Source organism: Heterocephalus glaber, unplaced genomic scaffold, assembly GCF_053883595.1.
Source record: "Heterocephalus glaber isolate CG9 unplaced genomic scaffold, H.glaber_assembly_v1.0 deba00001509, whole genome shotgun sequence".
Lineage (NCBI taxonomy): Eukaryota > Metazoa > Chordata > Mammalia > Rodentia > Bathyergidae > Heterocephalus > Heterocephalus glaber.
In genome coordinates this window covers 40,084,049-40,100,699 of record NW_028258325.1, presented here as the reverse complement: position 1 = coordinate 40,100,699, position 16,651 = coordinate 40,084,049, and the positions used below count along the sequence as shown (strand labels likewise).

At 37.0% G+C, this 16,651-nt stretch overlaps 2 protein-coding genes across 5 annotated transcripts in view; one reads left to right on the top strand and one right to left on the bottom strand.

Moving 5' to 3' along the window:
* The window catches only part of Corin (corin, serine peptidase), a 313,304-nt gene extending 304,822 nt beyond the window's left edge, over positions 1 to 8,482 (top strand). The window contains exon 22 of the mRNA XM_087187861.1: positions 4,880 to 8,482. Coding sequence (XP_087043987.1) covers positions 4,880 to 5,044 — 165 coding nt within the window. The 3' untranslated portion in view covers positions 5,045 to 8,482. The remainder of the gene's footprint in view (positions 1 to 4,879) is intronic.
* The window catches only part of Atp10d (ATPase phospholipid transporting 10D (putative)), a 117,545-nt gene continuing 101,209 nt past the window's right edge, over positions 316 to 16,651 (bottom strand). For 2 of the 4 annotated variants that reach the window (XM_004849763.4, XM_087187860.1), the window contains 4 exons: positions 14,749 to 14,829; positions 13,349 to 13,453; positions 9,673 to 9,860; positions 316 to 6,055 (listed from right to left, as the gene is read on the bottom strand). In XM_004849763.4, coding sequence (XP_004849820.2) covers positions 5,737 to 6,055; positions 9,673 to 9,860; positions 13,349 to 13,453; positions 14,749 to 14,829 — 693 coding nt within the window. In that variant the 3' untranslated portion in view covers positions 316 to 5,736. Of the gene's footprint in view, positions 6,056 to 7,779; positions 7,910 to 9,672; positions 9,861 to 13,348; positions 13,454 to 14,748; positions 14,830 to 16,651 lie in introns of those variants that run through there. The other 2 variants (XM_087187858.1, XM_004849765.4) reach the window with 2 other exon arrangements.

Here is a 16,651-nt window from a genome sequence, read left to right as displayed (position 1 = left end):
GAACGTCAGCTCTGGTAAGAGGACATGGATCTTCAATATCTAGAGAATCTGATCCAATTCTTTTATAAATGTTTTTGGGACGTAATAAAATTATGTCCCCAAATGTATATTATTAATCCTTTTTAGCTAGTAGGAGCAATGATATTAAGCTTCATCACCCAAAATTTGGTGAAATATGCAATAGATCACACTGGCTTGGGTAACTGTGTAAATGAATTATTTTCTTATAAATGTGACCCTTTAAAGCTTGAAGGCAAATCCAAAACCTCTTCAGCCTAGAAGGCAGATGTGTTTCAGAATTCAGAATTCTCTGAATTAAAAAAATACCGTTTAATACCTGGTAATAATACATTAACATTTTTGTTCCAAAATATAAAAATAATTACATTAAGTATATAAATAGCCTCACAGTTGTTCAGGGCATTCAGAGTTTTGAGGATTTTGAAATTGTAGGCAAAAGATTGTAGCCCATAACAAGAAACTCAAATATTTTCCTCTATTCATATGTAGACATAATTCATGTCTTAAAAATTGACCTTTTGCTTATTCATTTGGGCTTATTCTTTTAATCTTTAGAATATAATCTTTTATTTTTTTTAAATTTTCTTTACCCCCATTAAGTTTATTGGTACATTTTAGGTATAAAATACAGTTACATTCATCATTGGGATCTTGTACCATTACATGAGTCTCTTGGTTCTTATTTTTTTCTCCTTCCCTTGCCCTCCCTTCACCCCCTCCACCCTTCCCTATTTGCAAAGGCCTTGCTTCCATTTTTTTCCTCTTCTCATATTTTTTCCTTTCCCTTTTTTCCCTTCCCCTACCCCTCCGAATTTCCCTGCTCTTTTAGACCTTTTCTTCCTGTTACACAATATCAGTTATACATTTTTTAAATTACAATATCAAGATCTAGGAGACATTAGTGCAGATGTTACAGAATTTAAAAGGATATAGAAAGCATATTACAAAAATCTTTCTTGAAATAAATTTGACAACTTGTAAGAAGTAACTTGGAAGACAAATTAATGAAACTAACTCTGGAAGGAATATAAAATTTGAGTAGCACCTATTAAAGAAAGTATATTCCTAGCTTGAAAACTTACCTATATGACAACAGCAGGCTCATAAACATTTTAACTGATAAATTAGATCAAAAAATTAAAGCAGAAAAAAGAAGGAACACTTCTCCCCTCATTTTAGGAAATCAACATTGTGCTAATCCTAAAACTGGATAAAGATAATAGAAGAAAGGAGTGTGAACATAGATAGAAATTTGTTTAACAAAACAAACTATTGGAAGTCAGATCTGGCAGGATGTAGAAAGTGGTTTTGTTATAGGGATGGCAGTGTTGGTTCAGCATTGGAAGATCCACCCCCAAAAGTCATCATTTTAACAGGGGAAAGGAAAAAGCCATATGATCCTGTCACTAGTTGGAGAAAAATTAATGGACTAAATTCTATAGCTGTTCATGGTAAAAGCTATCAGGAGACTAGAAGTAGAACAGAATCTTCTCAACAGATTAAAGACATGTACTCCATACTTCCAGTAAGAATGCCATATATAAATGGAGAAGATACAATGCTTTCTCCTTAAGGTGGGGAACAAGGGCAGATATGCTTACTCTTTATCTGTCTATTAAACTTTGAAACATAGTCCCCACCAAAATAGTCTGGGAATAAAATGACACAACTAGGATAGGATTGGCACGGCAGAAGAAAAATCTTTATATGTAGATGAAATGATCATCTACAGAGAAAATACTAAGAAATCTCTAGGAGCCCCTAGAACTTGTACTTGAATTTAGCAGGATTAGAAAACACAAGATATATATAAAAATTCAGGTCTGTGTATACTTGCTATAAATGAAGAATTGGATATTGAAATTTAAAAGTTATGTAGGAGTAGAAAGGACTTAGAAAAGTTAAAAACAAAAACAAAAACAAAAACAGTGTTGGAAGATGTTTAGTACCTAATTTTAAGACTTCTTCTAAAGCTACAGTAATCAAGGCAGTGTTGGTGTAAGGAAAGACATATAGATCATTGGAATAAAACAGAGAATCTAGAAATAGAACCACACATATATGGTCCACTGAGTTTTGAAAGATTATTTAACATTAGCATTTTATAGAATATAAACTCGATTCAAGAGCCAAGGAAGAGATAGTGTTTTCAGCAAACGGCACTAGAACACTTGGTATCTGTGTATAAAAAATTAACCTCAACCCTTTATTTCCATACATGAAAATAACTTGAAGGGATCTATGAACCCAAATAAGAAAGCCTAAAAGTATAAAACTTTAAGAAGAAATTATAAGGGAAAATAGTTATGAATTCAGGGTAGGCAAGAACTACCTAGGATACAAAAAACATGATGTATAAAAGAAAAAAATTGATAAATGAGATTCCATCCAAATTTAGAACTTTAAATGACATCATTAAAATGAAAAGTAGTCCTTTCACAGACCATATTTACAATGCATATAACCTATGGCCAGAATTTATAAAAAATTCTTAGAGCTCATTAATAGACAACTCAATTATAATGTAGACATAAGAAGATGATAAATAGCCAGTATAGCACAAGGAATGGTGTGCAACTCTAGAATCAGAAAAATACTAATCAGTACAATAATAAGATTGAATTATACACTCATTACGGAGATGAAGTTAAAAGTTTTAAAAGCCTTGTCATGACTTTTTCTTTTTGTTGGATTCTCCCCCTTTGCGTTTAATTTGTCACACCCAATGGATTCATTCTGCTGGGTTTCCTGGGGTTGTGATCCTCATTGTCTTTTCCTAGGGTATTGTCTAAAATTTTTTGGAGTGCCGGGGTTTGGTATTCATGAAGTTTCTGAGGTGCTCTTTACCATGAAAGTATCTTATTTCTCCATCAATTTCGAAAGATAGTTTTGCAGGGTACATCAATCTGGGTTGGAGGCTGTTTTCCTTTAGGGCTTGAAATACATCACTCCAAGCTCTTCTTGCCTTGAGGGTTTGCATTGAGAAGTCTGCTGTGATTCTGATGGGCTTTCCTTTGTATGTGATCTGTTTCTTTTCTCTCACTGCTTGTAGAATTTTGTTCTTCTGTTGGATTTCTGGAATCCTAGCTATTATATGCCTATATGTAGATTTTTTTTTGATTAAGGCTAGCAGGAGTCCTATATGCCTCAGTTATCTGTATGTCAAGTTCTTTTCCTCTCCTTGGGAAGTTTTCTGCCATCACTTCTGTGAACAGTTTTTTTATGTCATCTGCACTCTCTCCTTTCTTCACTGACTCCAATCAGTCTTATGTTATTTTTCTTTGGACCATCTAGCAGCTGCTGGATTGATTTTTCATGTTCCTTTACAATTTTAAAGCAATTTTTCTTTTCCTTCTCACTAATTGCAATCTTATCTTCTATATGTGAAATTCTATCCTCACATTGGTTCATTCTGCTGCACAGACTTTCGATGGAGTTTTTAATCTCTTGGAAATCTGTTTGTATCTGTTTTATGGATTCCATTTGTTTCCTATGTTGGGATTCCATCATGTTCCTCAGATCCTCCATTTTTTTATCTGCATCCTCTCTAGATTTATTAATCATGTCTTGCACCATGAGCAAAATCTTTGATGTTGTCTGAGTAATAATTTCTGATTTCATTTTTCCCAGATCCTCTTTTGTTGCCAGTTCAGAGAGTCCAGGTGGTTAAGTATCAGATTGTTCCATCTTGTATCCCTTTGGGGTTGCTGTAGGTGATCTGGAACTCTGTTTTTGAGGCTTGTTTGTGTGTTTTCTCATTTCCACGGGGGGGGGGGTGCTTCTGGTGCCCATGCGGCTCACCTTCTCTGCCCTAGGAGCTTGGGATGGCAGCATATAATCTTTTATTTACAGGGAATTATACCTCTAAATTTTTATTTATCGGGACATGATGATCTCAGAGAATACATTCCAGCTGCTATAAGGATAACACATGATATGACGTCAATGATTTTTCTATATTAAAAAAGGCCAAAATAATATTCTGTAAATGCTGTGCTTCACTACTTTTCCTTCTAAATTCTGGGACCACTTACAATTGGATTCAGTCCGTATTTACAGGAGTGATGACAACTTTTCAGTCCACACTATTTATTAAATAGTTTATTAAAAAAAATCTTAAGGAAGCAAAAGGTACTTCCATTAGCCATGTGGGATTTTAAAAATTCTAAAAATCAGTCAGTATAAAAGATGATTTTCAGTAATAATACAAGAGTATAAAAACAACATTGGACCAGGATAGTAGGCAGCAGGTTCAAGATTAAACCCTGAGAATAACTGTTAATAGGAACGAGACCCTCATGCAGACACTGGACATGAGCATGGTGTTTCAGGAATGGGATTCTCCATGACTGGTGAATGGTAACAACTTTCTGATAGAATTTTTAAAAACTTCAACACGAGTATTTGATTTTATTATAGCATGTGGCTTTACTTGGTATAGAATAGTTTTTGGTCCCAACCAAAGCCAGCATATATGATTTGTAACAGCTGTAAACTTGTTATAGACATTCCTGTCAAATACACTAAAAAACAAGTTTTTCTAAGAACATCAAGAAAATCCCCCTGAGAAAAATCTGTATTACTTTCAATCCATATTTCACTTTTTCAAAGGCTACAACACCAGAAAAGTTATTGGGTATTGCAAAGACTAGGAAACCCTTAAGTAGTCTCTGGAAGATTGCTTTGAAGTTGTCTCATTTTCAGGTGGCTATTGTTTGTTGAAGCATTCAGGAAATTGCCTAATGAATGGGGTGGTAGGCTCAGCTGATTCTGTCTGCCTTCCCTATGGCTTCTGTTTCCCAACTGACCGCATCTGCACAGAGGGAGACCTCATGACGCCTCTTCTCTTAAACAACAGATGAGAGAGAAACAATCCCGGGTACCTGAGGGAGCAGAAGCATCCCTTCGCCCCTCCCTTCCTAAGGCTCCACTTCAGGAAAACACTGGAATGAACAGAGGTATGCTTAAGATCTTCAGTCAGGAGACCAAAGGTATCTTTCCAGAGGAAATAAAAAGCTATTGATAATCACTAACTACATTTGAAAGAGTTCACTCATTACCATATTTTACCACTGTTGTTGAAGAGGCTCTTTGGAATTCACCTGTAAATTAACCATTTATAAGATATATTCATATGGAAATTTTCTTTTAGTCCTAATTTCTCAATCTAGTTTTTTCTTAATTAAAACATTTATTTGTTTGTTTTTGAGACAGCACCTTGTTATGCAGCCCAAACTGGCCTCAAACTCATGGTCTTCCTGCTTCAGCCTCCTGAGCCCTGAGATTACAGGTGTGCTAATTTTTAAAAATTCAAACTGGAACCTGCTTTCTTAAAGTACTTCCCAAGAATATGAGAGCTCCCAGTAAAATAAATAAATCTCAAATGAATCCCTGTGATAATGTTTGCATTTCTAAGTCAACTAAAATGCTTTTATAAAATCCAAAAATGTTTCATAACAGCATTTGATTCTGATTCAAATATCTGACTTTTCTCACTCTATTTAGGTCAAATCTCATTCTTCTTTTACAACCGTACATACAAACATACAGTAATGGTCATTATGTCAGCTTCGCAAGCCTAGTAAGATGCTCATACACCTTAAGGAAAAATGTAAGTCATCTTTGCTTGATAGAGGTGCTTCTTCAAAATCCTTCTGAACTTGAAAGAACAGTTGCATCTCAACAGGGGAATGAATAGTCTGCCTTCTTCACATTTTAGGGTCCAGTCACGTCTGAGACCTCAGCTGCAGAGTAGTGTAGGTCTAAAGCAGTTTCACATAGAGGCAAGTCTCCTTGCTTAGCAGCACAGGAAGTTGCTGACTTCATTGCATGAGCAGAAGGTCCAGACACAGATCTTCTTCCTGATTTGCCAGTGGATTGGTCGGCATACTTGGATGTCACTTGGTTCTTCCTTCTAGCCCCTCTCCACTTCTTAAGAGCTTCAGCCCTTTCCTCTGTTGTCAGTCTGTCCAAGTGCTTAGCTCTCAGAATTAGAGATGGAAACAGGGATCCTTGAAGAACTCGATATGTAAACCTAGGTTACAGAAAACATCACAAAATTAAATTTAGCTCAATGCACAATAGGATCCACAAAAATATCAGTTAGGAAAAGTGAAAGAATGGAGTGGCCACTTGGCTCCTGATGTCAAGGAATAGGGTCAGTGAACTATAAAATGCAGATAAAAATAGTATTAAATAAATATTTGTAAAGCACTTGTGCCCTATAAGTTCTTGGTAAATAAAAATAGTCTGTAAAAGGAGAGGTATCAATAGTTGCTACATTATAGGCTTAATGTTTGGTTAAATGAGATAAAACCCAGAAATCAAGCAGAGTGTTGACACTTAACAAGAATTCAGAAAGTGCTTGCATTAGTTTCTCTGGCTACTGTAACAAGTTACCTCAATACTGCTTCTTTTAGGACAAGCTGGTAGTTTTTCTACCCATATAACATTCTCAAAAAGTTCATGAGACCCCTATGAATGTCATGAGCTTTAATCCATTAGTTATGAGGGCCACCCACAGATTTTTCCCCAGTGCTGCTGAAACAGTTAAGGGAACCCACGAGTCACACACCTAATTTTCTAACACTTTGCAAAAATGCTGTCCATCTATACTTGTGGCCTTCTCCAGAACACATTCTTATCAATCTCCTAAATTGAGCAACTTTTACAATCTGGATAGGCTGAGAATTTCCTAAAGCTAATTTTGTTTAGCCTAAGAATTCTCTCAATTGGTTTCCCTTCACATTTTATTATAAGCAATGAAAATAAACCATTCTACACTTTTAACACTTTGCTTAGAAACCACCTCAGCCAAATATCTAGGTTAATTTGCTTACAATTCCTGCTTATATAACACTGTAGAACATAATCTGGCTCAGCTTTCTGTCACTATATTTCAAAGATGCCCTTTCCTCAAATTTCCAACACATAGTCTTCATTTTTTTCTGAGTTCTCACCCACAGTGCCTTTAACAGTCATATTTCTAGCAACATTCTATTTATGACATATATATTCCCTAAGATGAAATCGGCTTTCTCTACTGTGCTCCCCACTTTGCTGTGTATAAAGTCTCAACTTCTACCAGCAGTCTGATAAAGGAGGTCTAGGATTTTCCTATCATGTGTATCAAAACTCTTCCAGCTTCTGCCCACTATCCAACTTTAAAAGCCATTTCCACAATTATCTTCTCTAGCAGCGTTCAGATTCTCTATCATTTTTCTATGGCTGCTGAAACAAATCAGGAGCTTGGTAAGCGTAGAACAACAAAAACATACTCTTTCACAGTTGTGGAGGCCAAGAATTCGGAAGGCAGTTTCACAGGCTGAAATGTGATAGGTCTCCCACCACCTCAGCAGCTATTATGTATAGTAGCTGCCCTCTTCCTATGGTGCCTTGCCCCCTCCCCTGTGTGATGTCATGCCAAGATGGTTGCTCCCACCAAAGAATAAACCCTTCTTCCCAGCATGCCCCTGTTCCCACCTAGAAAGTAACCTAATACTCGCTCACCTCCTACCACCTAGTGACATCATGAGCTCCTCCATTCCCTAGTCACTACCTCACTCAACCCCACCTCTGCCCCTACAAACCCCACCCCAGTCTCTATAAAAGACTTTTCCTGCCCCAGCCATATTGCTTTGTCTCTCCTTTGTTCAGAGACAGCCCGGCAGATCTATTCCCCTAATAAAGGCTTGTTGTGGCCTGGTCTGGTCTTGGTCTTCGGCCCTTTTACCTGACAAAATGAAAGTGTCAGAAAGCTCAGTCTCTCTCTCTGGAAGCCCAAGGAGACAGCCCAGTCCTTGCTTCTTCCAGGAATAGTGCTTTTTCTTCCCGTGTCAAATCTTCCTTTTCCCTCATAAGGACACTTGGGATTGTATTTAGGAACCAGCTGGATAATTGAGGGTAATGAACTTGCCTCAAGATCTACAATTTAATCACATCTGCAAAAATCCCTTTTTTGTCACAGAAGATAAAATTCACAGGTTATACAGATTAGGGCACACGTATCTTTTAGAGAGAGGGTCACTTATCAGCCTACCTTGGCAATATTAGAAGAAATAGGCTGCTGATGGTCAAATTTTTTTAAAGATATAAATTTCAAGTAATTATTTCTTCAGAAATTCTACAAAAATACACGCCGATTTTTAATTTGACAACAGGTAATAGCAAGGAGCGAAACAGAGGCATCTCAGTGTAATGGTGGTGTTGCTAAGTATACAACCGCAGCCATCACAGAGTGACTCAGATGGATTTTCTTACACATTTCTAGAAAAGACATGCACTAGCATCAAAGGTTTTGTACTCATTGTACTTTCTGATCCTGTTACAAACTGAGGTTGGCAAACTTTTTCTGTAAAGGGCCAGACAGTAATAACTTAGGTTTGGGAAGCCAGACAGTCTCTGTTGAAACTACATGACTCTGCTACTCTAGTGCAAAAGTGGCCACAGATGATATGTAAAATCAATGAGCATGGCTATGCTAATAAAACTTTATTTACAAATACAAGTAACACACCAGATTTGGCCTGTGAGCTACAGTTTGTCAACTCTTATTAGAGAATAAGATGAACTCTCCATTTTGATTCTTATATCATGCTGTGAAAAGGTAATAACAATTTTACAGTGTTTTCAGCTAAACACATTTTATAAAACTATAGAGAGGAAAAGCTCTGTGTTCAAGATTCTATATGTTAAAAATTCACACTTTCTTAGTCATTTCCATCCCATATAATATTAGAAATCAGATTAAACTAAAGAGGGGAGAATAACTGTGTCAGCCATGGAAGGAAGCTTTAAGGTATTCAGTGTTTCCAGGTAGTAGGACAGATTGCTGCTTGTAATTTAGCATCTATTCTCCCCTTCTTCCTTTTAGAAACCTCCAGATTTTAGCCACTCAGCATTTATGTACTTAAGTTCTGAGTCATACCATTTCCAAAAGAGAAAAAAAAAAGATAATCTGCTCTCTATGTTCTCTTTCCCCTTCCTGTGGGCAGGGGTGTACTAATGAGGAACCATCTTCAACAATGCAGATGAATTCTGCTAAGGTTTGAATGCTTGTCCCCTCTACAGCTCATCTTGAAGTTTAATTGCCATTATAACAGTATTAAGAGGTGGGAGCTTTATGAGGTGATTAGGCCATGACTGGGTTGCCCTTCTACTTTCTACCATGGATATGTAAATTTAAGAGGGCTTCTTGGAATGAGAATCACTAAGCCTATTGATGCCTTGATCTTCAACTTTCCAGACTCCGGAACTGGAAGCCAATACATTTCTGTTTGTAAGTTACCTGGACTGTGACACTCTGTTGTACAATAAAAGACACACCAAGATAAGGATTTAGTAGATGACCTGGCAAAAAGATAGAGAACGGCATCTAGGTCCTTGGATGATTTTATGAAACAAAGTTTCCCTATCTCTGTGAACTGTCAAAAGATTAGAATTTTTCATAAGAGCGATACAGACCTTCTAGTTTGTTTAAGTCTCTCTCTTTCTTCCCTCTCTGGTGAAAGAGTTAAAACCCATATTTTACTCAGTACAAAAACTGACTTGCCCACTAGGAAACAGTAGTCTGCCATCCCTTCCTAGTGTTTCTTCAAGGACTCTATACCTATGATTTCACTTGCTGTCTTGAGGACAAAATAAATACCATACCTGGGCAGAAGGGCAATACAGGTTGTGAGGGTACACACTAAGTAGAACACTGGATCCAGCATGTGCTCTTGCATAATCCAGTAGGGGTTGGATGGAGGATTGCATGTTACACACATGGCTCCAAAGGCCAAGGCAAAGAAAAAATAAGACAAGATGCTGCCAACAATCACTAGCATGTGGATCCATGTCTGCAAGACAAGAAAGGCAGGGAAATGAGCACTCAGTGATGGGGTACTGTAGCCAACAAAACCTGCTCCATTGAAGAGGCAACACATCCAAGCCCTTAGCAAACTGAACAACAAACTTCAGGAAGCAAAACACAGAAGAAATAAGAGAAAGGATCTTGGACAAATAGCTTATGGTACTGTTCGAATTCTGTGAAACTAAATCAAGGGACAAAAAGTAATCCTGTTGACAGCTTATCCTGTATTGTCCATGAACCAGGAGGTATTCAGATTTACTTTATAATTTTATTTATATAGCCATTCATTAGTCTGTTTCTTCATTAAGTTGATAACCCCATCCAGTGATCTTCAAAAATTGAGCCATTCACACACATGTTAGACTTCAGGGTTGCTCACCAATAATCTCATTCCTCTCCCTTATTTAGCTTTTGAATGGCTCACACCTCATTACTCCCTTGGAGTTAAGCATAGCCCTGTGATGGGCTGTGACCAGTGAAATGAGTGTAGGAAGGAATAGGCAGTTTCCCCCGCTATCTCCTTTCTTTCCATGCATATCAAGAAGTTGCAGGAAGTATGGCTACAAGACACAGCTGGGTCACTGAGCCACCCTTCAGAGGATAATTGCTTCTAGAGCTATCTGGACCATCAGTCAACTTTATATGAACAAAAAATAAATCATTCTGTGTCACACTATAATCTGGTCACTTACATACCCACATGCAGCTTGCAACATTATTTTTCTTAAAACTAGCTCACTAATTCAAGTAGCACAATTTAGAAAGAGAAAGAGATCAGCACAATAAATATATTTCCATTTTCTGTCATGATAATGCTGAGTTTGGGGATTGATCTGTCTTTGTTATAAAGAGAAATTAGTGAAAGTTGTGATAAAACATAACAGCATCAAACAGACTTCCTGTTTTACATAATCAGAAGTATGAAAAGATGATCAGCTTCATGTTATGTAGTACTCATTTTCATTGCAGCATGCAATAGCACCTAAAATCACAGTGTATACTACTAGTGGCTTACGTGACACTTTTTAGGGAAATGCTGCCTTTATTAATCTTTTTTATTTTGGGAGCTACAATTTTTAAACAAGATCCAATCTTCTCCTTTTTCATCATAATCTTGCAAAGTACTTCCCCAAAGTAGATGTCTTCACAAGAATCTCAAAGACTGCTCATTTTTTGGTAAAATGATACAAAGTGTTCAGAAAATATTTGCTAACTCCTTAAGACCACCATGCCTCTAGAACTATGATCTCTTTCCTTTTTTCTCAAATGTCCTTCCATTTATCTGAGTCCTATGGCTCCAACTATTTTGTTTTAAGATATGCTGTTGGCAAGAGAGAAAGTGACTTCAAAGGGTTTATGTACACATTTAAATGAATCAACATAAAAAAGTTACTGTCAAGAACAGTGGGTAAAAATAGCCTGGGAAGTGGGAGTGACCATGAAGCTGTGAGCAGGTACAGGAAGGGAATGAGTTTCACATGCTCAGCATGGCTGACTTTTACAGCCTAGAGCATCAGAGGCCAGGAGCTCTGGCCATGTGTCCTCTGGGATAAGAAAGGATTCTCCAGCAGTGGATCTTCTCTTGAGCTGTTGTGTTTTTCTAGTTTTCACTCCCCTTCTTCTTGGAGAGGGTGCGGAGTATTGTGCACAATCTTGAGAACATACCCCCTCCCCTATCCAAAGCCTAGACTGAGGTCAGGGCCATAGGATTTCATCACCAGGGACCAGGCTGGGAGCACAATGAGGCAATGAGTCCCAGCGGGGAGAAAGCTCACGGCTGGAGCCAAGTCAGACTGGAGTGGCCTCCTGACAGCTCATCCATTTGTTTCTGCTCCCCAGCTCTCCAGAGACACTCTGGCTCTGTAGGAAATTTTTGTTTTGATTTGTTTAGTTTCATAATTTTTCTACTTGCTCAGGTTAGAATAGATTGTGGTTGCTTATAATGCATGAACACTGACTGGCAACACTGTATGTTTTAGCTCCTCTGGAACACTAATGTCAGAGCCTATGGCAGGTACATCCTTGGGTGTTAACTAAAAGTACCTCTCAATTGCTGAAAAACTGAATAGATATTAAAATAGGACCAAATATTTCAGTTCTAGAATTCCATTTAGCACCCAATCTGATATTTGCACATTTAATTTTGGGCTAATAAGATAGATGATTAGGTATAAGCAAAGCAAAGGATGCCAAAATTAAATATCCCATCATACTTTAAAAATTGCTAAAGATAACTTGATAATGTAATCTCATATATTTTATATCCTAACATCATTGGCCTATGTTCTGTTTGAAACCTTCATTACCATGATAGTAAATATACACCAAGCAGTAGTTAGTTATTTCTTTGTCCATTCAAATGTGTTTTGAATACCCAGTGTGTGTCAGTCTTGTCCTTGACACTAGTATACAGTGGTGAACAAAGTACACATGAACCTTATCCTCACAGAGATTATAATATGGTACACAAAACAAACAAGAATCAGATAATCACATAATTAAATGTCTACTTATACATTATTGTTAGAGCTATGGATAAAAGTAAGAATACAAAAGAACAGGTGATCAGGGTAGGGCTCGAGGAGAAAACCACATTTTTGTTTTCTTTTCCTTTTTTTTTTTTTCCTTTTTCTTTTTTTTGGTACTGGGGATCGAATTCAGAACCTTGCACTTTTGAGGAACGCACCAGAACCACTGAGCTAAATCCCCGGAGAAAACCACATTTTTTGTTGAAATTTAAAGTAACCTAAAATAACACTGAATTGGGTAAAATTCATGGATACAAGGGGGAACTAAATATTTTCATTAGAAGATACGCTATATGCCACAGCCTAGATGTGACAATAAGTTTAATTTATCTGAGTGTTTAAAAAAGGAATAATGTGATTCTAGCTTCCAAGTAAGTGGAAATGAGTTTGGAGACACAAGTAAGGGCATCACTGTATGAGGCCTTATAGGCTTCTTAGAGTTTCAGAGTTTATTCCAAATACAAGGGGAAATGACTGAAGGATTTTGCTTAAGGATAAACAACAACAGCAAAAAAAAAAAAAAAAAAAAAAGAGGGAGAAAGAGGCATATAACCATCACTTACTAAAGTTAATGTACTAAGATTATGGCACAGCATTTTTTTTTAATTTTAGTTGAAAGGCATCAGTTTGGTCTTGAAAAATGCTGGCTGTAGAAGGATAATTATTTTCCCAGCTTGACTCACATCTCCATGGTTATCCACCATCGATACTAATAAGGAGAGCAGTCAGGGGTTTTCCACTGTCCCCGGGAATACCTCCACCTCAGCATAGTGGCACTCAGTGATCCCCACAAGCAGCATGAGTCAGCAATCTTCCAGAGTCAGAACTCTTCTCATCAATGCCTATCTTGTGGGCATGAAGGGTTTAGCAGGCTTATCACTAACAGGAGGCACTTCCTCATGCATACAGAGTTTCAGGCTATCTCGAAGGCATGAAAACTACTCACCAAACTTTTGCTTTCAATGATCAGATGGAGGAGGATGACAAACAGAGCAGCTGTGTTCAGGGGGTTTCCAAATGTGAAGACGTCAATGTCTGAGCCCTCGTAGGTCTACAAGGAGAGGATGACAAGAGGTGAATGGAGAATCTTGAACACTTAGTAGTATGAGTAAATCCCACTTTATCTCCCGCACAGCTAAGACTTGAGTTGCTTCCACAGTGTTCCTATTAGCTGGTCATTTAGGGTAAATAAATGTTTCTGGAAAAGACAGCCTGCCTCATATAGACAAGCCTTCCAATATTTGAACTTTCCATTGGAATTCCTCTTTATTATGAATAATAATTCATCTTTCTGGAAGCTTTTACTCATACTTCTAGCTTTTTAACAAATAAGAAATATCAAATTTGTTCCACTTAATAAATCTCAGAAGAAGCTATTATAGCTACTTTAAGGTTACACCTCTCCTAGGTAAATATTTTCTCCTCTCCTACCTATACATCTTCAAGTCTTTAAACCATCCCTCAAATGACACAATGCTCTAATCTTTTGCCATCCTCTGAATATACTTCAAGTTGTCTTTTCTATATTCTTCTTTGTGTGATTTTTTTTTTTTTTTTTTTTTTTTTTTTGGTACCAGGGATCAAACTTGGGTCTTTGCTCTTGCAAGGCAAGTGGCAGAACCATTAAGCCAAATCCCTGGCTATATTCTTCTGGAAGTGCAGCACAGCCAGAATATTCTAGTGAGGCTAATTCAAGTGACTTAAAATTGTTAACTTGGGCTGAAATTACTGTGATTTTTATTCTTAGCACTGTACTTCTGTTAACTACCATCCATGATCAAACAAGTGTTTTCTTCTGGGAAAATGTGTATGTGGAGAGGGAGATACACTGTTGCTTTGTACTTGATATTGGTCTAAATTTTGAAAATTAATTTTTATAAATTCTTTGCTTAGTTGTCCCATTCTTTGTCTATAAAACAGGTTTTTTTTCATAAACCCTGTAAAACAATAGTTTTCTAGAGACTACAAAGAGGAACTTAAATTTAATATCTGGATGTCATCTGGGTAGAATTAGTCCAACACTCACTAATAAAAGCTTTCATATTCTGACTTCATCTCTCTGATTTTCGACTAATTTAATTATATGGTCAGAGCTATAATTTTACTCAATTCATTGACAAAAATTATTAAGTAGCTCAGGGTTAAGAAGAAACCCAAAAGAGCTTAACTAGGTGTTAATTTAATCCATTATCTAACATATTTGGGGAGATGGTTATATTTTAGTCAATTAATAATCAATCTGACTATGTGAGAAATCTGCCCTCTGTAGGCTGGGATTGGAGGCAAAGTACAAAGAAGCTCCAATGATTCATTAATAACAAATACATTGCATGAGCAATGACTTACAAAGTAAGGCACAAAGAAGCAGATCAGGCTTTGATAAAATGCATCCAACAAGGTGATCCAGAAGGTGAGGGGTAAGTATGCCTGGAAGTCAAACACATATTGGGGAGGAATAACATTAATAAGGGTCAAAGCAAAGTCAAAAAACAAAACAAACCAGTACATATTTTTGCTTTTTTTGGGTACTGGAGATCGAACTTGGGACCTTGCTCTTGCAAGGCAGGCAGCAGCACCACTGAGCTAAATCACCGGCCCCATATTTTGGCTTTTTTGAGACACACTCTCTGCCTTCATTCTTTCACTCACAAAATAGGAGGGATTTGTCATCTGTGGTGGAAGAATGAGGGGAGCTGAGTGAGATGGGTTCACAATTGAATGTAGCAAAAAAAAAAGTTCTTAAAGGAACTCTTGTTCAACTCATTGTATCCATTTAAAATCTAACCTTATCGTTACATTAATCTTTTCTTTTCTTTTTCTTTTTGGTGTTGGGGATTGAGCCCAAGGCCTTACATGTGCTAAGCACATGCTCTAACACTGAGGTTTACAGCATCAGCCTCTTTTGGATCCATTTTAAATCTCCCTGAATTGGGGCCAATAGTAATTTTCGTTTCTTATGATCAGAAGGTCCTATTCCGAAACTTCTCCAAATCCACCCACTTCTTCTTACATTGCCCCCTTCATTTCAGTTTACTATCAATTCTCTTAGGAATGATGCAGTAACCATCTAACTGCTTTCTTCACTCTCTCTCCTACACTCAATCTAGTCTCCCCATACCAGTTAGATGTTTTTCTTAAATATAAATCAGTTCATATTATCTTCCTAATTATCAAATTGGCTCTTTTTAGTCACTTGGATGACTTCCCACCATGTTTTCAACATAATCTAAGGTCCTTTCCACGACCTATGAGGTCATGTATGGTCTGCCTATGAAATATCTCAGCAAGGTAACTTACCTAACAACAGATTTTCCCTGCATACGCCAACCCATTCTTTCCTCAAGGATTCAACTGCACTGTTCTCCCTGCCAAAAATTCTTTGTTCTGGGCCTCATGTATGGTTAGTTCCTTCCTATCCAATCCTAGGTTAAAAATCACTTCTCATAGTTCCCTCAGTTAAAAAGTTACTCCCATTAAATCACTTACTACCATCGTGTGCTTAACAGGCTCTCATCACTACCAGAAATAATTTTATATGTTTACTTGATGATTTTTTGATTATCTCAATTGAATGCAAGCTTCATAGAATGAGACCTTGACTATTTTATTTCAAATCATTAAAACAGTGTTTAGTACAAAGCAAGTATTCAACAACCCAATATTTATTGGGTTAGTAAGCTATTCTTCAACATCTCATGTGCTAAACTGCTTTCTACGCAAAGCTCATAGAAAGAGAAAGACCAAGTAAAATCACAGAAAGTCAAATGACCAAAACTGGGTTCTCAAGCAGGACCCAGCTGATTGAATGGGAATGTGCATGAAGAATTCTGAGGCTGAATTTAGACCCAGCAGGAAAGAGTACCATAGTTTATTAAGGAAGTGTACCGTAGACAAAAATGGAAACACATATATCATATTCTTGAGCTAGTCTTGTCTTTTCTTAACATGTTCACCTTAGTCTTGTTTTCCTTCAGAAGCAAACAGACATTGCCATTTTTGAAAATGTCTTACTGTTTCTTAAGAACAAAGGTCTATAAATATACAAATTTCCATATGTGTGCTTCCATTTCTCAGAAGACCACACTTAGAAATTTTACATCTTTTTATTTTTACCTCTTTGATCTTTAGGAAATCAAAGCAATGAAAATTCATTGTTTCCAGTCTATTTTTCCCTGTGGCTTCTTTTACTACATATTTCCTAATTGGAAATGATGATGGAATATTCTCTCTTCATCTGAGTGTCCATAAA